At 40.7% G+C, this 23,479-nt stretch overlaps 1 protein-coding gene and 1 non-coding gene across 3 annotated transcripts in view; both read left to right on the forward strand.

The window, feature by feature from the left end:
• Nucleotides 1-23,479, forward strand: part of TEX14 (testis expressed 14, intercellular bridge forming factor) — a 153,522-nt gene that overhangs the window by 66,233 nt on the left and 63,810 nt on the right. For both annotated transcript variants that reach the window (XM_027870356.1, XM_027870357.1), the window contains 6 exons: nucleotides 367-480; nucleotides 3,574-3,697; nucleotides 11,173-11,351; nucleotides 18,391-18,542; nucleotides 20,804-20,994; nucleotides 21,316-21,466. In XM_027870356.1, the coding sequence (XP_027726157.1) occupies nucleotides 367-480; nucleotides 3,574-3,697; nucleotides 11,173-11,351; nucleotides 18,391-18,542; nucleotides 20,804-20,994; nucleotides 21,316-21,466 (911 nt within the window). The remainder of the gene's footprint in view (nucleotides 1-366; nucleotides 481-3,573; nucleotides 3,698-11,172; nucleotides 11,352-18,390; nucleotides 18,543-20,803; nucleotides 20,995-21,315; nucleotides 21,467-23,479) is intronic.
• Nucleotides 15,807-16,020, forward strand: LOC114049365. Its single transcript, XR_003569859.1, has one exon. It is a non-coding gene; the product is annotated as a small nucleolar RNA U3 (small nucleolar RNA).

A 23,479-nucleotide genomic window follows, 5' to 3' on the forward strand; every position in this document is an offset into this window, starting at 1 on the left:
GAGACTTTCCTCTGCCTGTTGTTACTAGATTCTGGCTGTGAACTTTTTTCCACCAGCTTCTTGAAGAAGCTTATATCTACCTCAGCACCCAGGACAACATTTGTGCTTGCTGATTGGTGACAAAGATGACCTGACTTTTAAGGATAGAATGAGTTATACTTTCCTTTCCTTTGTTGGTGCTAATACAAATATTCAGTAAAGAAGAATGACGTGATAGATGTGACTAGTTATCATCATTGTTCACCTATTGAACCACACTAGGTGTCAAGTGAGGTAATAGACACGTCTGTCAGGAAACAGGATTTCAGCTGAAACAGCCTGCTCTGTGAGAAGTTGACTGAAAATGCTTTCTCCCTCCTTGTTTAGTCTGGTGTGGAATGGCAGTAGAGTCACCGTGAAGGAACTTAATTTTGCAACTCACCAAAACTGCAGTAAGCTTCGGTTTGCTGACTTGCTGATTGCAGAACAGGAGCATAGTAGGTAAGGGAGAAATATGAGGGTGTGAGTGTGTGACATGACTTGAGATACCACTAGGGTGTCCAAGTCAGAGTATATAGCTAAGCAAGCCTCAGGAGGCCACATTGCTCAGTGGGGAGGTGCTAAAATTGGATTAGATGTTGGCTGTGTGACCATATAATAATCCATTTAGGATTATGGAGTTAGAGTGGGGTTGTTGTTGTTGGGTCATTTCAGTCATGTCAGATTCTTTTTGACCATTTTGGGGTTTTCTTGGCAAAGATACTGGAGTTCCTTGCCATTTCTTTCTCCAGCTCATTTTACAGATGAGGAAACTGAGGTAAACAGGATGAAGTGACTTGCCTGAGGTCACACTGTTAGTATCTGAGGCCAGATTTGAACTCAGGAAGATGAGTCTTCCTGATTCTAAACCCAGGGTTTTATCTATTGTGCCACCTAGCTGCCTGTTTAAATCCCTTAAAAGTCATCTAGTCCAACCCCCTCATTTTACAGAGGAGGAAACCAAGAGGCCCAGGGTGAAGTTACTTGTCCAGGGTCACAAAAATGACAGGGCCAAGATTTGAACTCAGGTCCTCTGACCTACAATCTAAAATGAAGATAGTAATACCCAAACTTTCTACCTCAGAAGACTGTGCTGAGGGTCAGACAACATCATGTGCATACAACGCACAATGTACACTTTAAATTAAGGGCTGTGTCAATATCAGCTCCTGCTAAGATTGTTTACCCCTGGGTCTCAATTTTCTCATCTGTAAAACAAGGATGGTTGGACTAAGTAACTTCCTTTCTATCTCTAGATCTATAATCTTGTTCCTTCCAAGGGGTTAGGGATGCAGGGCTCAAGACTATCTCTAGTGAGAAGTAGACCTGGAGCAAATTGGGCATAAACTATTGTATTCAGGTGAAATTAGGTATCGCTGAAGCAGAAAATAACTTTAATTTTGAAAAACATTGAAAGTGGGGGTGGGGATAGAAATACAGAATTTGAGACAGGAGTAAATTTAATTTTGAATTAAAAAACAGGAAAGGGCAGTCCCACCTGCTTTGCCTTAGTGCATAGGGGTGGGAGAATTTAAAGCCTGAGATCTCTTTTAATCCCAGCTGGCAGAACTTCCTTCTTTCCCATCTACCTCCCTGAGTAATTATTGCCCAGGTACCAGCAGCTGGTTAGCAAGTATGGTGTCCCTGCTTGGCCTGTGCCTTAGGGGTGGCTCTGGTCAAGGATATATGGCAAATTAGAAAGTTAGAAGAGGTCTTCTAACATGAGATCAGTTATTCAACACCATAGTTTATAGGCATGTTATTTTTCTGACTTTGAGGGGACAGTGTGGTGAAATGGAAAGAGCCCTGACTATGAAGTCAGAAGGTCTAGGGTAAAATTCTACCTCTGACTCTTACTATCTGTGTGTCCTTGGTGGTAGTTACTTGACTGTTATGGGCCTCAGTTTCCTTATCTGTAAAGGACTTATCCTAGAATAGAAGGCCTCTGAGATCTCTTCCAGCTCTAGTGCTTGGTGCTTGTGAACCCTGTGCATCCAGGTTCTTTATGCTTCTAAAGTTTCCATGATGTCCCTGATGCTACACTGATCCCCCTCAGGGTGCTTCTATGGATCTCCCAGCTCTTGCCAGGCCAGGAATTCAGCTCTTAGTTTGACCAGGGCTGATCAGGCCTTGGGGAAGTACCTTTCCATAACTGAACTCAGGAAGAGGGGGACTGGATTCTCTCAGAATGTCGATTCCCTCATTTACATGACATGTGTGTGTCTCAGCAGCTCAGAGTTGTCTTCTCTGGGAAGGAGAGTCTGTCTGTTCAGAAACTCCGAGTGGGTCTTAGAAGGAGGCCCAGGAGAGCATATGAAACCCCAGGAAATGAGAATTGGTACTGATGCAAAGGGGCATTTCTGTCTTGGTGATGTAGAAGAGAGATGTGGTCATGGAGAAAGCACCTGACCTTGTGCTAAGGAGATGTGGTTTTGAGTTCAGGTTCTCTAGTCACTAGCCTGAGGGGACTAGTCACCTGGTCTTCCTCATCATTGTAATGTAGTGAAAGGACACTGGATTAGAAGTCGACATGTCTGATTTGAATCCCAGCTTTGCCCCCTACTTTCTGTGTGACTGTGGATAAGTCACCTCTCTGAATTTTAGTCTCTTTACCTGTAAGTGGGATTAAACAAAACCAACTTTATAAGGTTCATAGTCAAATCAAGTCAACAAGCATTAATTGAGTGCTTACTAAGTGCCAGGCATCTTGCTAAACACTGAGAATACAAGTACAGGCAGAAAGAAAGATAGTTCTTGCCCACAAAGAGCTTACGTTCTGAAAGAGAAGACAACACATAAAAGAGCAGAAAAGAAGGGGTGGGTTTTATTTTGGTTTGTTTTTTGACCGGGACAGGGAGATTAAGGCACTGGGAATCAGGCTGAGTATATCAAAGAGTCAGAAATGCAATTTGGAGAGAAGTGAAGACATGCTGGCCTGGGCCTCGCCTTAAAATGGAGATTCAAAGAAGAAACAGCTAATCAGAAGGAAAGGCCAAAGGGGTGGAGGGTACTTCTGTGTGAGAAGTGAGGGGTGAAGAGGTGTCTGGGACATATAGAGAAAGTTTTAAAGAATCAGGAGTGCAGCTTAGAGAGGATGAAGACTATTATTATTATTACCTCATGGGTTTATTGTGAGAATTCATTGTGTTAATGTATATGAAAATTATTTGAAAAAATTTTAGAGGCTTCATAGTCCTCCCCTGAATTGTTTTGTATATCCTTAGGGCATAGTCAGTAAGAGTTGCACAGGTTTCTCCAGACATAATCTGTTGCTGGATCAGAATAGGAAAGACTCTTGGTCCTGCTCCTCTCACCCTCTCACAGAAGAGGAAGCAGAAGTAAAATCTCTCACCCAGGGTCAATCTAGATCTACACTGGTATCTGTAAAGGCAGCAGAGCAGGCTGAGATGGCAGGCAGGGCTGGGCTTCTTCTCAGGGCAGGAGAGGGGCTAAGATTGTGTGGTTTAAGTAGTGCCAAGAAGGAGAAGAAAGGAGAAAGACCTTTTTGCACTTCCTTTCACACTCCTGATCTTTGAAGTTTTTTCTCCTTCACAGTAAATTACGCCATCCCCATTTGCTGCAGCTGATGGCAGTGTGTTTGTCTCAGGATCTAGAGAAAACTCGTCTGGTGTATGAGCGGATTAACATTGGCTCCTTGTACAGCATCCTACATGAAAGGGTAAAGAACTTTGTTTTCTGATTTCTTTCCTCCCCCCCCCCCCCCCCAGCTCCAGTCTCTTCCCCTTTGCCCACTCTCTTCCAAAAAAAAAAATTAATTTCCATTTATGCATGTTTGGAAAGTCACAATTTACTAGGCCTTTGGGTAGGTGTGTGTTATAGTATTGGTAATAACAGCATTTATATGGCATTTTAAGGTTTACAAAGCACTTTGCAAAAGTCTCATTTTTCTCCTCACAACGGGTAGGTGATATTATTATCCCATTTTATGGAAAAAGAAACTGAGGCAGATATCAGTTAAGTGACAGGTGCATTTGAACTCAGTCCTTCCTGACTTTAGGTGCTGCACTCTATTCATGGTAACAGCTGGCTTCTGCATGCAGAAAGCAAGAGATAGAGCAGATGTGGACTATATCTACCCAGTTCAATCTCAGTCTTTGTCACACACAACATAGTGCTAAGCTGACCCCTCATCCCCATCTAGACTTCATTTTAGCTGAGTACAGTTTGGAAGACAATGAAATCTCCTTTCATTTTCATTGTGTGTTAGTCCAGTTCTTTATCACAAGGTACAGAAACTCAGGTACAGACTCCCTCAGTCTAATCACTTAGTGTATTTGATATCATACTTTGTCAAATCTTAGATGAAGGATCCCAAGGATCCAGTTTCACCAGCACCTCAAATTCTCAGCTGTCTTCCTGGTCCTTTAAGAGCAAAGGAGCTCAGCTTTTCAGAAAACCAGCCCTACCCGGAACAACAGGCCAGGACCAGCTTGCTGCCAGGGCATGCCGTGTTGGGCACAGAGGAGGAGGAAGTAAAGCTTGTGCTCAGAAAGGAGGTAGGAAGATACCTCAATAACCTCCACTCACCCTTCCCGGCAATACAAGGATCTAAGACATCTCCAGAGGCCTTGTGATGGAAAATACTATTGATATCCAAAGAAAGAACTATGGAAGTTGAATTGCTATTTTTTTTTCTCTTCTGTTGAGTTTTGTTTTGTCCTTCTGATGGTTCCTCCTATTGGTTTTGATTTTTACTTACAACATCACTAATGTGAAAATATGTTTAATAGGAATGTAAATGTATAGCCTATATCAGATTGTGGGCCGTCTTGGGGAGGGTGGTGGGGAGCAAGGGGGAGAAAAATTTTAAACTCAAAAGCATATGGAAGTGATTATTGATAAATCAGAATAAATTAATTAAAAAAAAGAAGGGAGAGAGTTAACTGAGCAGGGGAGGAAATCTGAAAATTTCTCTGATAAAGATCTCATTTGCAGGAAAAAAAAATAACCTCCACTCACTTCTGTAACTTTTCAGTGGCCAGCCCTGCTGGAACCCACTCTTCCATCAACCAGGTGAAGGTGTCTTTTGATTGACCTTAGAGCAAAGTTGCCACCCTTATCTCAAGGAAACTTTCTTTATATGTTCTTGACAATGGCTGTGGCTATCACTGAGCAGATTTAAAGGTTATCTTTGCTGTCCTTCCCCTTCCCAGCTTTTCTTTGGTCCCTTGGCCCTCTTTCAGCCTCTTTCCACCTCTGCTTGCCCAGGGAGTCTAATATACTATGGCCTGGTTCAGGAGAGCCCTCTGTCTTCTGGATTCCTATTTTACTTTACTCCCTAAAGATGGCTGGCTGTGCTCCACCCCAAACTTTTGCTTATGCTTTTCCCTCTGTCTAGAATCCCAACCTCTTCTCTCCCTACATCTCCAGCTGTTGAAAATCTTTTTATCCTTCAAGGCCCATCACCATGCCACCTGATCTGGGAAGCCTGCCTTGATAGGGCCAGCTGGAAGCACTTCCTCTGTGTCTAAAATTATATAGAACTTTGGTCTTTTATGATACTCACCTTATCATACATTCACATGTAGGGTAATGTACTAGAGTGTGGGTTTTATCTCTCCTACTTGATTATCAGTTCTTTGAAGGCAGGGATCCTCTCTTTTACTTCTCTGTAGCTACCCAGCTGCTCTGTAGCTATCAGCTGTGCTGTAGCAGATCTCTTTATCACTCCCTCCATAGTGCCTAACACAGTCCCCTGGGTCGTGGTGGGTGTTTAATGAATCCCTGTTAATGCGGTTTATGAAGATGATTCCCCCTGCTGCCCATTGTGCCAAGGCAATACCCTATGCTTTTAACCCCCTCTGACCTTCCAATTTTATCTGTGTCTAATACCCTGAGGACTCATCTGGGATAGGGGAAAATGGGAGGTATTTAGTAATTTTATAAGATAAAATGATTACTCTCCCTTTGTATACTGGCTTATGTATTAACAAGTCCAGATAGCATAGTGCCCCATACCATTTAGAATGTGCAACTGTGCACACACCCACCCAGAAAACCATAAGAATTTTTATTTTAAGAATGGTATTTCAGGTACCTTGATAGATTGGTAGGGACAAGTCTTGGGGTAGATGGGTCTTTCAGGGCCCCTCAATTCCCAGTAGGTACATAGGATCCTCCTCCTCTATCAACAGACTTGACTGACTGTATCTGGAGTACATTTAGAACACTTTGTGATCCTTCAGGAATTCTGAGATACTCACTAGTTTATAATTAATTATGTCCTGCTTTGTGCCATCTCTTGTGTTTTTTTCCTGTTGTCTTAAAACTTTTTTTAAGACTTGTATTTATCAAAGGTGATAGTGAGAGAGAGCAGCTGCCCTCACTCATGTGAGGCCTTCTTTAGATTCCAGAATGTGATGCTCAGTTCTGCTGGCTCAGGGACTTGATTTTATCAGCCCACCCAGAGAGAATCAGGCTCTCTAGGGGATTGAATCACAGTAGCCAAACTTCCAAGAGGGAGGTTGCTAAATCAGAATGCCAGTTTTTAAATTTACAAGACAACAGAACTCTTCTAGGCTTACCAGTACATGCCAATCCCTGTAGCAAACGTAGGAATAATAATAGATGGCTGACTAATGAGCAGGTCATAGTCAAGTGAGTTTAAGGGATGTCCCCTTCAAGAGATAATAGTTTGAGATGCCCTTCTTCACTCTAGAGAGATGCCTAGGATTCTTTTTTCCAAAATTTAGCGTTAAGGGTTAGCTAGGTGGCACAGTGGATAGAGCACTGACTCTGAAATCAGGATGGCCTGAGTTCAAATCCAGCCTCAGACCAAACACTTGACACTTATTGACCCTGGGCAAGTCACTTAACCCCAATTGCCTTAAAAAATCAGTATTTTGTTTTTCCCCAATTATATATAAAAAGCTATTTTCAACATTCATTTTTAAAATTGAGTTCCAAATTTTTCTCCCTCCCTCCTGAATATGTTTTCTAGGTCAGTTGTTTTTCTAATGAGATATTTCACATTGTCTTCTATTTTTTCATTCTTTTGGCTTTGTTTTATTGTTTCTTGACGTCTCATAGAGTCATTAGCTTCCAATTCTAATTTTAAGGAATTATTTTCTTCAGTTAATTTTTGTGCCTCTTTTTCCATTTGGCCAATTTGGCTTATTAAGGGGTTTTTCTCTTCATTGGGTTTTTGTATGTCTTTCACAATTTGGCTGATTTTGTTTTTTAAGGTGTTATTTTCTTCATTTTTTTTTTTGTGCCTCCTTTACAAAGCTGTTGACTCTTTTTTCATGGTTTTCTTGCATCATTCCCATTTCTCTTCCCAGTTTTTTCTCTACCCTTTCTTAACTTGATTTTTAAAATCCTTTTTGGGCTCTTTCATGGCCTGAGATCAATTCATATTTTTATTGGAAGCTTTAGATGTAGGAGTTTTGACTTTGTTGTCTTCTTCTGAGTGTGTGTTTTACTCTTCTTTTTTTCTGTTGTTTGCTCATGTTTCCAGCCTATTTCTTGACTTTTAACTCTGCTGAAGTAGGGCTGTGCTTCCAGGGTGGAGGGCTCACTGTCACAAGCTTCAGGGGTTTTATGCAACTGTTTTCATTATATTTTAAATTTTTTAATTATTATTATTATTATTATTATTTTGGCTAGGCAATGGGGTTAAGTGACTTGCCCAGGGTCACACAGCTAGTAAAGTGTTATGTGTCTGAGGCCGGATTTGAACTTGGGTCCTCCTGACTCCAGGGCTGGTGCTCTATCCACTGCGCCACCTAGCTGCCCCTTATGCAACTGTTTTTAAAGATACTTCTAGAGACCTGTTAAGTTTTCAGTTCTTCCAAGGTGGTATGATCTAAGGAGAGATATTTACTACTCTACTGGCCTGTGCTCCGGTCTGTGAATGACCGCAAGCACTCTTTTCTGCCCTGGAACTGTGACAAGGGTCCCTGCTCTAATGCAGCTACAAGCTCTGGTGTGCTAGTGCTCCTCCTAGTCCTGGGACTACCACCTAGCACTGCAACCCAAATCCAGGTATGGGCAAAGCAATAGAGTTCCTGCTGCCAGTGCCAGCGAAGAGACCCCTGTAATCTCCTTCTGATCAGTTGCTTGACCCCCTTACCATCTGTGGGCTGAGAGAACACGAGAAGCAGCCACTGCCCCTGCTGATTCAGTCACTCCCATGGCCTGGTCCTGCTTTTCTGGGGCTCAGTCAGCACTGGTGAGGCCTGCACCAGACTGTGCTTCATTCTCTCCCTGGTACAGTAGACTTTGTCTGCCAACCTTTAACTTGTCTTGGGCTGGAAAATTGTTTTACCCTTTTGTGGGTTTTGCTGCTCCAGAATTTGTTTTGGGGCATTATTTTAAAGGTCTTTGGAGGGATTGTGGAGAGAGCTTAGGAGAGTCCCTGCCTTGTCTCTGCCATCTTGGTTCTGCCCTCCATTCCTAGGATTCATGATCTTGCTTGTCAGGCCATCCTCTTCCCTGGGCAATTATCACTGATGTTCTACAAAATTTCAACTTCAAAGAGAGGTTCCACTTTGGTCATGAAGTCCGTGAGGGTTGGGTAGGGCTGTGATCTCACCAATAGGGGCACTGTACCACCAGTAAGAGAAATCTGTTAAAATAGCATTTGTTCAGTTGCTCAGTTGTGTCAGTTCCCTGGACTATAGCACTCTAATACTGCCTGTGGAGTTTTCCTGGCAAATACTGGAGTGGTTTGCCATTTTCTTTTCCAGTGGATTAAAGCAAACAGAGGTTAAGTGACTTGCCCAGGGTCACAGAGCTAGTCAGTATCTCAGGCCAGATTTGAACTCGGGTCTGTCTGACTCCGGTCCAGCCCTATAAGATCCACTGAACCATCTAGCTGCCCGTATACTAGGGGGCATTTAATATAATACCCCTATAAAATATAATAGCATTACCTCCTTTCAAATACAGTTTAGTGAATCGAAGCTTATTTTATGTTAGTTACATTTGTTATTTCAGGCTTCTAGGGGGCAAAAAGGAGAAATCTAGGTAGCTTGGAATGAACTAGGCTGCTGAAGGGACCCTGACATTTTTATAGGGGCATACCTGAAGACAGTTTCATAGATTTTATAGCTAAAAGGAACCTTAGAGGCCATCTAATCCCACCCACCCCCCTGTTTTATGGATGAGGAAACTGAGGCCCAGTTTGAGTGACTTACCCAAGAACACAAAGGTAACAGATCCCAGGTTTGAATCTAGGTCCTCTTGATTCCAGAATCTATGACTCCTTCCTCTCTACCCTTTCACCTCAAACATCCTTCCCTCATCAACAACCTTTTTATACATCATCTCTTAAAGTTGGTTATTTTTGCAGCTGGCTAATGTCATCCATTAGCTCTAATTTCAGAAGGTGATTTTTTTTTTTTGGTGTGGCAGTTGGGGTTAAGTGACTTTCCCAGGGCTGGTACTCTTATCAGTGTCACCTTGGTGCCAACTGAGGGTGCTTTGCCACTTTAACTATATGTGTCTAGGCATGTCATATCCTACTCTGGATGTGTTTCCTCTTCTAAAAGTCCCCTTTTCTTTTTTCTTTTCTTTTTTTCTTTTAGGCAGTTGGGGTTAAGTGACTTGCCCAGGGTCACGCAGCTAGTAAGTGTCAAGTGTTTGGTCTGAGGCTGGATTTGAACTCAGGTCCTCCTGACTTCAGGGCTAGTACTCTATTCACTGCGCCACCTAGCTGCCCCTGTAAAAGTCCCCTTTTAATATATGCCTTGTGATGTCAAGCACCTAAAACAACTAAAAGAGATAGGGCCAGGACTCAAACCTAGCTCTACTAATTCCTGAGACATTAGACACTCAACTACTCTGCTTTTTTTTAACCAAGTAAAATACAGAAGTGACATTTTGTATTTCTTGATTCTACCTCCTGTCCTTTATCTTCTTTGTAAGAAAGAGGAAAGATGAGTCTGAGAAATTTACCTCTTAGGTTTTTCTTTCTGTTCTGTATCCCTTGTCATTGATACTCAAACCCCTGAATTTCAGGGAATGGAGTACAAGAAAACCTCACAAATCCTGTCAGACCAAAGGATATTTGTTGAATTATTGAATTAAATGCTTTATGCCAGTTGGCAATATTTTAAGGGAGAGGAGCCCATTTTCAAAATAATATCACTTAATGTAACTTTGTTAAGAGTAGTACTGTATAGATACACATATAGACATAGATGTAGATATGTATTATTGATACAGGAGAGAGTTTTCATCAACCCTAACCTCAGACGGACTAGTTTGAGTTTCAGTTCCTGGGAATGCATCAGAGGGGTTCTTTGGAGCCTCCCAGAGAGAAGGCCACAATGTGTCTACTTCTCTGGGGGTGCCTTTCAAATGTGTATAGACCAGAGATGCTTAACCTGGGGTCTGTGAATTTGGAAAATGATTACATTTTTATTTGAATATGATTTGTTTCCTTTATAGTATGTATTTTATTTGATAAAGTTAAAATATGATTCTGAAAAAAGGTCTGTAGACTTGATCAGCCTGCTAAAAAATCCTCTACACACAAAGTCTAAGAATTCCTACTCTTGTCAAAGGTCAATGCCCTGTAATCTCATTAGATAGTTTAATTAGAACATTAATCCAGGGAGCTTACCCAGTTTATCTTCACTTGGAAGTGAAGACTAGCCCTAATTCATTGACTTCTGAAAGAGAACGTGTGAGGAGGGAGGGCTGCAGCAGGTCTGGGGGACTAGTGGGAACAACTGAGGAGAAGGGCGCTCCACTTGCTCCTAAGGCCATTTGTTGATTTCATTGTTTCTACTATGGAGGCATCTTCATGAGATGGCTTCCTTCTCGAATCACAATTTGCTAACTGCTGCTTTAAATTGTTATTCACTGAGAAGTTTGGATGAATTTTATATACTTTCTTAAAAGTGTCTGTTGGGGCAGCTAGGTGGTACAGTGGATAGAGCACTGGCACTGGAGTTAGGAGGGCCTGAGTTCAAATCCAGACAGTTGACACTTACTAGCTGTGTGACCCTGGGCAAGTCACTTCACCCCATTGCCTTGCCAAAAAAAAAAAAAAAGGAAAAGAAGTATCTGTTGAGGGGATCCCATTATGCCATCCTGCTTCTCAAAAACAAATGTGCCCTCTTTAATAATCAGATTGTGATGAGTTTTATTTTTTTTTCAATAACTATGCTATTTGGTTACTTCCAGCGTTCCCAGTTTCCTGTGCTGCACATGGAGATGATTGTGCATTTACTCCTCCAAATTAATGATGCACTAAGATATTTGCACTCCAGAGGATTTGTGCACCGCTCCCTTAGTTCCTATGCCATCCATATCGTGTCAGCAGGTGAAGCAAGACTGACCAACTTGGAATACATGATAGAAAGGTATAGAAAACCAGTGTTGTTACTTTGAAAGGGGCCATCTTTCAGGTCATTTCAGAATGCCTTTTTTTTTCTTTGAAGATTTATTTTGTACATTGAACCATTTTCTGTTATTAACAGGGTAATCAATGTGTTTATATAGAACTTAATAGTGCAAAGCCATCAAAAAGCCCTTTGCCATAAATACTACGTACAGTCAGTCCTCAACATTTGAGTGTGATTTCAAGAATTCTCACGATTTCATTAGTAACCTCACTTTTGAATTGGCAACCACACACATTCTTGGCTGTGCCCAGTAGAGAAAACAATGAGAGGTGCTAGTAACTGTGTATCTATGTAGTAACTAGTATCCTACTAGGCCAGGGGTGGGGAACCTTTGGTCTTGAGGCCACATGTTGACCTCTAGGTCCTTGGGTGCGGCCTTTTGACTGAGTCCGTGTTTTACAGAAAAAATCCTTTTATTAAGGGGAATTGTTCTGTGAAGTTTGGATTGAAAGGGCCGTACTTAAGGACCACATGTGGCCTTGAGGCCGAAGATTCCCCACTCCTGTACTAGGCGCTTCACTGATCTTGTTGATCCTACTGTTGTAAATAACTCCATGTCTATTTGTTGCATATTTTCATTGTTTGCCTTTAAAACTCAAGTTTTGTATTGCAGTTTTACACCCAAAGTATAGTGCAAGTACTTAGGCTGTAAACCAAAAGGAATTCAACTTAATGAGAAAATAAAGGTATTAGATAAACTTTTATGGAATGTCTGCAGCCAAGGTCAGCCTGTGAGTTTGGTGTTAACAAATCTATTATTTGTTACATCCATGAAAAGAAGGGAAGTATTTGTAAAAGTATTCATGAATCTGTTCCTAAAAGTAATCTCTCAAGTGCATGATGAGGGAATTGAGAAAAAAAAATTGGATAAGCTTCTAAGTTTGTGGATGAATGAGATGGTGGTCTCCTCTGCCTCCTCACCTTCCCTGGTCTGCTCAGCTGAGCAGAAGGCACCCCAGGCAGGCCTGGGACTTGCCCCTAGAGGCAAGTGCTTTTCTTGGGGAGTGATTCAGCCATTGAACTGAAAGGAGATTAGAGAGGGCAGGTTGGCCCTTTCCCTTTTTTGCCTCAGGGTGCTTCTGAAATATCCCTCCCTGCCCCAAATCGAGTCCAATGTTGCCTCTCCTCCTCTCTTCATTTTATGGGTTATTTCATGGATACTGTGTTAGCAAAAGTGCATATTGTTAGAATTAATGTTCTGTTATAAAGAATTATATACAGAAAAGTGTATTTTCAGCAGTCTCTAGCAAAAGATTACTTTTTGGTGGTCATGGGAACCCTACCTCCTATTTCCCATAGGTTCAGTGTGTCAATATTCACATTTTTTAGTTTTCACGCCATTTTCTAGGAACACTAGCCCTGCAAAAGGTGAAGATTAACTGCCTTCCTACATTTGGAAAGAGGGTATGTTGATTACATTTGTTTAACTAATTCATTTGGTTTAAATTCCCAATTTCTTGAAAAAAGTTCATCCTCTTGAGTGTCAAGAATTGCCTGATATGATACTTCTTTGCTGCCTGGTTCTACTAGCTGTGTGTCTGCTAGCTGATTTTTGACCTTGAGGTTTGTACAGTCAAAAAACTCAAAACCAAACTTTTTAAGTACTTAACTATTTCAAGCACTGTGCTAAGTGCTGAGGATACAAGTAAAAAGATGGTTCCTTGTCCTTAAGGAGCTTTCATTCTAACAGAGGAAGACCACACATAAAAGGAAGCTGAAAAGAGAGAGGAAGGGAGTAGATGGGGGTGTTAATGATGGAGAAGTCTCCAATGTAACCTGTCGAGAATTGGAGAGATGGTTGTCTGGGGGTAGAGCGCTGGGCCTGGACTCAGGAAGACGCTCACTAGCTGTGTGACCCTGGGCAAGTCACAGAGCCTCTCTCTGACTCCATTTCCTCATCAGTAAAATAATGGTAGTAATAGCACCTAAATCCCAGGGCCTTTGTGAGGATCAAATGAGATGTTTGTAAAGTGCTTAGTATAGGAGTAAATGCTTCTCCCCTCCTCTCCTCCTTAGTTGGAGGTTCTGGGAGGAACCATCCAATCAGAGGGAGAGGGCAGGGGCGAAAGATACTTCTGAGATGTGAAGTAAAGGAAGAAGCGGTCTGTCCAGGTATGATAGAGAGGTTGGGAGTGCAACCTGAGGAGAATGAAGACTGTAGTGACCCCATGTCCCAGATTTTTCCATTTTCAAATAGTCTATCCCATTAACTACTGAAATGTATTCCTGTATTTCCTATATTTCAGCAAAGCATGTGAATAAATTAAAGCAGTAAGCATGATCATCAAGACTGAGAACCTCAAGAGATAGAGAATCACAGACTAAGGAAACATACTTTTAAAAAAAGACCACATTAGCTTAGAGTTTATAGCTTGATACTTCATCTGTATATGTGCTGTGCAGGTGGTGGAGTGGCAAGTGTCTGTCTGAAATCTGTGAGGTAGCCATCTGTCTATCATCTGTGCCTCTGCTTTCTCCCTTCCATGCTTCTCCGCTCTATACTGTCAGACTTCCAACGACATCATTCCATAAAAACTACCCCCTCCAAAGTCACTCTCATCTCAATCACCGCATCTCAAGACTTTCTCAGTCTTCATCCTTGACCTTTCAGTAGCCTCTGACACTGTTGATCACCTTCTTCTCTAGGTCACAGTGACTCTGCTCTCTCCTGGTTCTCCTACCTGTCTGTTCCTTTTTAGGCTTCTTTGATAATAGATCTTCATCCAGGTTTCATCTTCTAATCCTAGACTCTGTCCTGGACATTCTTCTCTTCTCTCTATTCTCTCTCTTCCTATCAGCACCCATGAATCCAGTGATCATCTCCATGTAAGTGACTCTTAGATCTACTTATTTTTTCATTCCTAACCTCTGTTCACCTCTAATATTGAATCTCCAGTTGTCTGTTGACTATCTCAAACTGGATGACCCTTAGGCATCTTAAATTCAACAAATCTAAAATGGAACACATTCTCTCCTCTCTTCCTAACCTCCTCATTATGAGTTCCACATTTTCTCCCCATCTCATCCCTCCCCCTACCCCATTATGGTGTGCATTCTGAATACCCTTTCCCCTAATCTTCCCTTCCTTCTATCTCCCCTCCCCCCTATCCTGTTTACCTCATTATTATTAAGGACACCACCATCCTCCCATTCCCTCAGGCTCCTTACCTACCTGTCCTCATCTCCTTCTCTCAGCAACACCTCTCAGGTTCTTGCCCTTCTCTCCTCTGAAACTCCTGGGGCAAGGACAGGGCCTCACCACCAGTTTCTGGATTACTTCTGTAGTCTTCTGGTTGGCTCCTGGGCCATCTTCCACCTAGCTGTCTGAGTAATCTCCCCAAAGGACGGGTCACACTATTCATTAAATTCCTGCCTCTCCCTATGGTCGCTAGGCAAAATATCAAGTCCTCAGTTTGGCTTTTAAAGCCTTTCATGACCTGGGCAACTTCCTAGCCCTTACATAGCTCCTTGTGCTTGGCTCCAGTGACTGGAGTCTCCAGGTATTTTCCCTGGCCGAGCTTCATTCTCGGATTGCCTTCCAGGCCTGTTCTGTCAAGTCTCAGCTAAAACTCTGCCTTCTGCTTCTCTGAGAAGTGCTGCCCAGGCCTCCTTAAGCTGAGGGCCGCTGCTCTCAGATGACCCTAGGGCTGCCCTGAATTCCCGAGGTTGGCCATTGGCTCCCCCTGGAGCTCCTCTTTTGTCCCAGTCAAGCCTAAATCAGTCTTTTTGGCCAGACTAGAGACTGAGCAGCGAGCCCCGAAGCCCCCTGTCCCGGCCTTGGGTTCGAGGATGGGCAAACTGCCCACCTCTGCATCATTCCATCATCCTAGATGTCATTCCACTTCTGTCCCATTCGGGTTTCAGCCCCTCGATTGACTGATTGGTTCCCACCCTGGTTGGGCCTCTCCCTCGCCACTCCTGGATCTCTAACTGAAAGACAGTCTTGGCCTTCATCAGCATTCCTATTTGTGGCTCCATCCAGACTAAAATTTTTTTCTCATCAGAAATACATACTTATAAAAATACAATAAAAATATAAGAAAAACAAAATACATATAATTTTTTTTCAGAGGGAGGGTGTTTTGTTATTTTTGGAAAGCCACCCCGGTGCACCAGTCTCGGTCACAGCAGGATAGTTTTCTCAGCCTTGGGTGGGGGGGGGGGGGCTGGGTTCGGATCAGCCACCCATATGTGATTGGCTGTCCGGAGGCAGTATGCTAATAATCACTCGTGAGGCTTTAGGGGTTCTGGACCACTTCTGGCTAGGGGAATGAACTGTGTGGGGCTTGCACCTTTGCGTGCTTGTTCAGAAAGATGCGGCGTGAAACCGGTTTGGGTGGGAGTCAGGAGGGTAGCCGTGAGCGAACAGTGTGCGGGGTCGGCTGTGGCAGGCGCGTGGTGAAGCTGCTGGTTAAGACTGTGCTTTTAGGGATCATTTTTATAGTATGTTACTAGAGAATTATGGCTGAAAGTATAGAATGGAGGTAACCATGAGGAGGAGCTGTGGTGTTATCTTCTGAGTGTGAAGCTGGTTTGTGACACTGCTGATCAGCAGCTGTCACCTACCATTGATGATCGTTTTTCCTTACTTTGACTTGGGTGAGAGGAAGAGAACATGGGCTGAGTGAATTTTTCTACTCTCTTCTTTTTATAGTGGGGTAAAAAGTAGAGAAACGTTTCTGTGAAATTGGTTTCTTTTGGTGTGTCTTTTGCTAACGAAAAGATAATAAGTTTTTATCTCTTTAAAACGTTGAGTACCTTAAAGGTTGACTTGATGAAGCAGCAGTCATTATTAGGTTTTAGATATGCTACCTTCAGGAGTTTAACTAGTTAAATAAGAATACATAAGGCATAAATGTAAAGTTAAATGAACATACTTAGGAAGAAATTCCAAGCTTGGGAACTAGGTGAAAAGACAGAAAATGAAAAATGAACTGAGGTCGTTAGACTGTGAGCTGGAGGACAGGGACTGACTGTCTTTTGCCTCTTGTTATATTCTTAGTGCTTAATAGACTTTTAATAGATGCTTATTGCCTGTTTCTAAGAAACAGAAGTCCAGTGTGGTTGGATTAAAGAGTGGAGTAAGGAAGGTCCAATGAAAGGTAGTTTGGGACCTGTTTTTTTTTTTATAAAGGGCTCTATAAGTTAGAATTTATATTTTATTCCAGAAGCAATAGGAAGCTACTGTAGAGGGAAGTGACACATTCAAATCTGCACTTTAGGAAAACTATTTTGGCAGCAGTAGGTAAAGTAGACCAGAACTTTAAGAGACCTGAGGCATGGAGACCAATTTGCCACCTGTTTCAATAATCTAGGTGAGAGATGATGAAGGCCTGAACTAAGGTATAAGCTGTGTGAGTGGAGAAGAAGAGGTTAGATGCAAGAGGTGTGGAAGGGGGCAGATCTGTTTTACCCTGATTATGCCAGTTTGAGTGTGGCATACATTTGGAGAGAATACTGAGACACTGAAGAAAGAGGGGCAGTCCACACCAGCATGGTTATTAGTATGTTTTATTTGGGTTAATTGAGGGACCTTACTCACAAGTGGCCAGTCCTGGGCAGCAGCAGGACAAAGTAAAATGGATCTCCACACCTACCTTCAGGCCAGTTACAATACAGAAGCAGAACAAAGAAGTTGTAATGCTATAGATGACCTGTGGTCATATGTGCAAATTTTACCATAAAATAGTTGGATCTTCTTTTGCTGTTTACATTTACAAAAGGTAGTTAGCATTGTCTGTGAAGTCATAGGTTGTGTTCCCAGCATCCTACAAGGTGTTAGAAAAGTAGAAACAGCAAGGTTTGGTAATTGATTGGATTTGCGGGGTGAGGGAGAGTGAGGAGTTGAGGATAATACAGAGATGACAAACCCGAGACACTGGAAGAATGGTGGTACTGAAATTGGACCTTTTGGGAAAGAGGAGTGTTTAGAGGGAAAGGTAAGTTCAGTCTTAAACATGTTAACTTTAAGATGTTCCCAGGACATCCAGTTTGAAATGTCTAATAGGCAACTGGTGATCCAAGCTCAGGGGCTGGATAAGTACATTTAAAAATTATCTTCAGAGAGATGATAGTTAAACCCAAAGAATCTGTTGATTACTGAGAGAATACAGAGGAAGGAGAGAAAAGGATCCAGGATAGCAGTAGCCACAGAAATGGGGTATGAGATGCAATGATGAGCCAACAAAGGAGACTGAGGAGTGGTAAGTAGAAAAGAGGTGAATTTGGAGACAATACTGTCAGAAAAACCCAAACAGGAAAAAGTATCTGGAAGGAGAAGGCAGTCATCACTGTCAAATGCAAAAAATAGGTCCATGCATTTCTGGTTTAGAGAGAGAGAGTGAGCTGGCATAGTTCCTCCAAACCCCGGGGCATCTTTCTAATGCAAGACAACATGAGGTAACATTTGTAGGTATCTTGAACAAGGGAAAGGTCACAATATGATAAAATACAGTTTGGGATTAATATTCTCTTCATCTTTGAGAACAAAAATCACTTCATCTTCTAGAAATACTCAATTTCTTCATTACCTATTGCCAAAATACTCCAGGTATTCTGGAGTAAACAAAGGGACCATGTGGTCCATATCCTAATCCCTTCAGAAGCAGGAATGAAGGCACTGATTTAAGATGGGTTACAATTCTCCACTTCTGGGGACAGGAAAAACAATTCTCTTAACCAGACAAGCAGTGTTTCTTATTCTAAGTTGATTACTTAATCCAGTTTTTGCCAATTATCTACCTTATATCTATTTGGAGAAATTTTTGCTTTTGTTCTGTTACACATTTTCTAAAAGAAAGGAGTTAGGCCTAAAGCCAGGCAGAAAGATCTGGAAAGAACTGTAGACTGGAGAAATATTTATTTCTTAATACTTTCAGATAAACTAAAAAAAAGTGGAAGAGAGAGAAAAAGAGAGAAATACTTGGGGGAGGCAGGGCAGTCATGATGGATAATTATTTCAGACATGAAGTGTGTCTTTTGTGCTTCTGTGCTCTAGTCATGATGGAAATGTCCACAAGGACCTGACTCGTGTTCCCATCCCAGCTTTATTATACAATTGGTCTGCTCCAGAGGTAATCTTGCAGAAGGCTGCTACCATCAAATCAGACATCTACAGCTTTTGTATCATCATACAAGAAATATTAACAGGTAAATCAAGGGGGAAACTAACATTGTCAGATACAAATCATCTGGAGTCCTCCTGTTTTCCTTCAGATTTGTTAAAAACAGATTCTGAAAAAAGATCTCATCAAAAAAAGGAAAATGATTTAATTTTTTAAAAACAAATATTTGTCTTGTGAAGACACAAGTTCACCCATAAAGTTTTATCTTTCCCTGTGTAGATGAAGAAAGTCCATCTACCTACCTATCAATGGTCATTTTTTATTTTTTTAAAATGAATTAATTTGGATGCATTTTATCTTTATACAGCAGATTTTTTTAAAATTTTTTTTGGGGGGGCAGTTGGGGTTAAGTGACTTGCCCAGGGTCACACAGCTAGTAAGTGTCAAGTGTTTGGTCTGAGGCCGGATTTGAACTCAGGTCCTCCTGACTTCAGGGCCGGTACTCTATTCACTGCGCCACCTACCTGCCCCTACAGCAGATATTTCTTAACCAACATACCCAAATAATTCCACCAACTACCCCAAATACATTCTTCATAAATACTTAAGCAAATGGGACTGATATTATATATTAACTTTACTTTTGTAATTTACCAGTAGTTAGCAGGAAAGTCGATGTATGATTAGGGTAGCTACTGATAGTTGAATTAACCCAAGTTTTGTTGCCTTTTCCTCTTGTTTTTATTTACATTATTTTAGTCATTGTGCCTTTTTTTTCTTTTGGTTCTGTTTTCTACACACACACACACACACACACACACACACACACACACACACACACATCCCTTTTTTTTTGTTTTTTTTTTGCTCAGCAAGCATTTCTGTTTTTAACTGGTAATAATATAACTGCAATTCAGCTTGTAAGTAAATCAAACACTTGCTGATCCCAATTTCCCTATGAAGAATTATTTGACTCAGGAGAGTCCGAAATGAAAAATGAATGAAAATTTAACCAATAAGAAATTGTGTTTAAGACCAGAATCACATGACAATTGTTCAAAATCTTAGATTAAATTCATCTTAATTCCTATAACTCATTTTCCTGTTACATGAAAATATGCATTGAGTTTTTTACAAGGCACGGGCTTGGATTAATAAGGTAGAAAGTTCTTGTCTGCATCATTTTCCAAGAGTCCACCCACATTTTTTCTGAATTTTTTATAGGATCCTTTCTTTCCATGTATCCCTTACTCCCTCTCCCAGGTATTTTGTTCTTATGGCTGTAGTTCATAGAATCATAGAGAGATAGGATGTTAGAGCTAGAGGGGATCTTCAAGACTGTCTAGGTCCACCCTCTCATTCTGATTTTTATATTATACTTGATTTTTATTGTTATAAACAACAAATACTAAGAAAGAAATAAAGAAAAATATAGAGTAAGTTTCCAAATAAAACTCTAAAATGTAAAGCTTTTTAAAATTTTAATTAAGGAAAAGAATAATAAAACAAATGTTAATAAAATAAAAACAATAAATTTATCCCATGTCTAATTCTGAGTCCAGTCATGTACTTTTAGAAATCTATTATCTTTGTTTTTGTTTTAAATCAGTGTGTATACTTTTCTTATTCTATTGATCTGGCTTTTCGTCAGTTTATACAAATCTTTCTACATTTCTTTGAATTTTTTCTTTTCTTTTTTTTAATAGCACCAAAATATTCCATTACATAAATATACCATAATTTATTCAACTATTTCCTTTGTTGTTGGACAAATAGGTTGCTTGCTCTATATACCAAATAAAACAGCTATGAATATAAAGCCTTCTAGTGCAGAGACTATCCCCAGCACCTGGCAAGGTCTCTGACACATAGAAGACACTGAATAAATGTTGCTGGAATTGAATACTTTTGGACAGATAGGTATTTTTTCCTCCTTTTTTGATATCTTTAGGGTAGACCTTCAGTAATTAGATAACTGGATCAGAGGATAAGATCAGTTTTTGACTTTTATTATTTATTATGTGACTTATTGCTAAAGGTCTTTCTAAGAAGTTTCCACCAAACTAGTTCCACAAACAATGTAAGAGTCTATCTACTTCCCAACAGCACAACCAATATTGAATTTTGTTTTATTTTATGTTTTTGCCAATTTAATGGTCAAAAGGTATTATCTTAAGGTTGTTTTGATTTGCATTTTTCTGAGTTTTAGAGAATTTGAAAAGCATTTCATATCAACAGGTGAAGGGATTGATGTCTAAAGAGGTGCTATGAGTTGCCTAAGGTTACACAACTTCATTTTATTGATTTGTCTCTGGTTAATTTTCTTATACAATATTTTTCTTCCAGATACCCTACCCTGGAATGGTCTAGAAGGCTCAGATATTAAGGAAGCTATAATTTTGGGGAATCATTTAGAAACAGATGCCAGACTTCCAAAAACTTACTATGATATTGTTAAGACAGGCATACAGGTCAAACAAAAAGACCGGATTATGAATCTTCAAGATATTCAATATATTCTAAAGAATGACTTAAAGGTAATACACTCTGACGTAGATGGAAATCTTTGAGATTTTGTTTGTTTCTTCAAATAACAATGTTCACATTGTCCTTATCTAAAATTCATTCTCCTTAAAAATATTAACAGGGCCCTATTTGTTATATGTTACATCTTAGAATTATGGAATCTCAGAGTGGGAGGACACTTTGTAGTACAAACCATACTCAAACAGGAAGTTCCCCTAAAATACCCCAACAAGTAGTTGTCATGCATGCCCTTGAAGCTCTCCCATGATAAGGCTTGTCCCTAACATTTATGTGACAGCTGATATGTTCTTGAAAATATATCTCTGTTACAGGATTTAATTGAGGCCCAGACAACCCATCCAGTTGAAAACACAAATGTTCAGAAATATAAAAAGCATCATGACATAAATATTTACTTTGGCATGACATCAGAAAATAAGAGAGAGGCCCTTGGTTTGGAGGTCCGGGAGCTGAAGGAAACAGGTAAGGAATGAATTTACATAGATTGAATGTGCCCAGTACTAACAGGTGTCTGCTTGATGAGAATTAATCTCAGACTGTGAGCTCCTTAAGGATAGAAACTTTCTTTTGCCTTTCTTTGTATCCACAGTGCTTAGCATAGTGTCTGGCGGAGAATAGGTGCTTAATAAATGTTTACTGACTGACTGATCAAAGAATCATAATTTGGAAAGTGACTCGTTCAGATGAAAATTAAGATCCTAATATCTCTATTAAGCTTTTTGAACAAACACAATCAGTGCAAATAATGAATTCTGTGAAGTTGCATGTTTTAAAATTTGTATTATTCAGTTATAATTATGTAAAATATTCATCCTAGCCCAATGGAAATATGCAGTGTAGAGTGAACTGAAAACATTAAATGAAGCAGCCAGGAGACATCCATTTTAGTCCCTGCCCTAACTTGGAAGAAATCATTTGATTTCTCCTAACCCTTTTCCTCCAGTCTGTCTTATTTGGCTCTATGAATGTTTTACCTATTAGGAGGTGGATAACATGTTTAAATGATGACTAATCCTCTGGAATCATATTGATCATTATGCTGATCAGAGTTCCTTGGTATTTTAATTTGTCTTTACAGTATTATTGTTATTGTATAAGTTGTCCTCCTGGTTTTGTTCATTTTGCTCTGTATCAGTTCAAACAAATCTTTCCAGGTTTCTCTGAAACCTTCCCTGAAACCTTCCCTGTCATCATTTTGTACAGCACAGTAGTATTCTATCACCTTTATACACCATAACTAGTTCAGCTATTCCCCAATTAATGAGCACACTCCCAGTTTCTAATTCTTTCCCACCACAAAAAGCTATGCATACAAATATCTTTATATGTCCTTAAAGTTTATTTTGCTTAGGACTAATCTCTCAACCTCTTTCTCATTCCCCCTTTGCTTTACCTTCCCTTCTATGTCGCTGTTGAGTGAAATAATTTCTGTACCAAATGTGTGTTTATTCTTCTCTCCTTTTACAACAGTTTAGATGAGAATTTGTCAGTCAGCAAACATTTACTAAGTGCTTACTATGTGCCAGGCACTGTGCTAATCAGTTTGGATAACAAAAAGGAGCTCACAAGCTAATGGGGGAAACAACAAGCAAACAAATATATACAAACAAGTTATGTGCAGAAAAAATAGGAAATAATTTACAGAAGGAAGGCACTAGAATTAAGAGGGATTGGGAAAAGCTTCCTATAGAAAATAGGATTTTAGTTGGGACTTGAAAGAAGCCAAAAATGAAGAGGGAGAGCATTTTAGGCATGAGGGCAGCCAGAAACAATATCCAGAGACCAGTTTCACTGGATTCGAGTATGTGATTGGGAGTAAGGTATAAAAAGACTGGAAAGGTAGGAGAAGGCTAGATTATGAAGGGGCGTGGATGCCAAATGGAATTGTATGTTTGGTCTTAGAGGTGATAGGTGATAGGGAGCCACTGGAGTTTGCTGAGTAGGGGTGGTAATAGATCTATGCTTTGGGAAGGTCATTTTGGTGGCTGAATGGAGGATAGACTGGAATGAGGAGAGATTTGAGGCAGGCAGACCCATCAGCAGGCTATTGCAATAATCCAGGCAGGAGGTGGTAAGAGTCTGCACCAGAAGGGTGGCTATATCTGAGAGAAGGGGGTGAATACCAGAGATAGTACACAGGTGAAATTGACAGGCCTTGGCAACAGATTGGATTTGGGAGGCGGTAGGGAGAGTGAGGAATCCAAGGTGACTCGTAGTTTGCCAAATTGGAAGATTGGGAGGAGGATGTACCCTCTGTAGTAATAGGGAAGGTAGGAAGAGGGGAGGGTTTGGGGAGAAAGATAATGGATTTGATTTTAGACATGTTGAGTCTAAGATAGCTAAAGGACATGCAGTAGATGTCTGAAAGGCAATTGGACATGTGAGACTGGAGGTCAGCAGAAAGTCACCCACTCTTATCACTCTTTATTCCTTTTTTGTATGGAATTCTGCTTGCACATCCCAATTATGTGAGAT

The sequence above is a fragment of the Vombatus ursinus genome, unplaced genomic scaffold (genome assembly GCF_900497805.2).
Source record: "Vombatus ursinus unplaced genomic scaffold, bare-nosed wombat genome assembly UNPS02014797.1, whole genome shotgun sequence".
NCBI lineage: Eukaryota > Metazoa > Chordata > Mammalia > Diprotodontia > Vombatidae > Vombatus > Vombatus ursinus.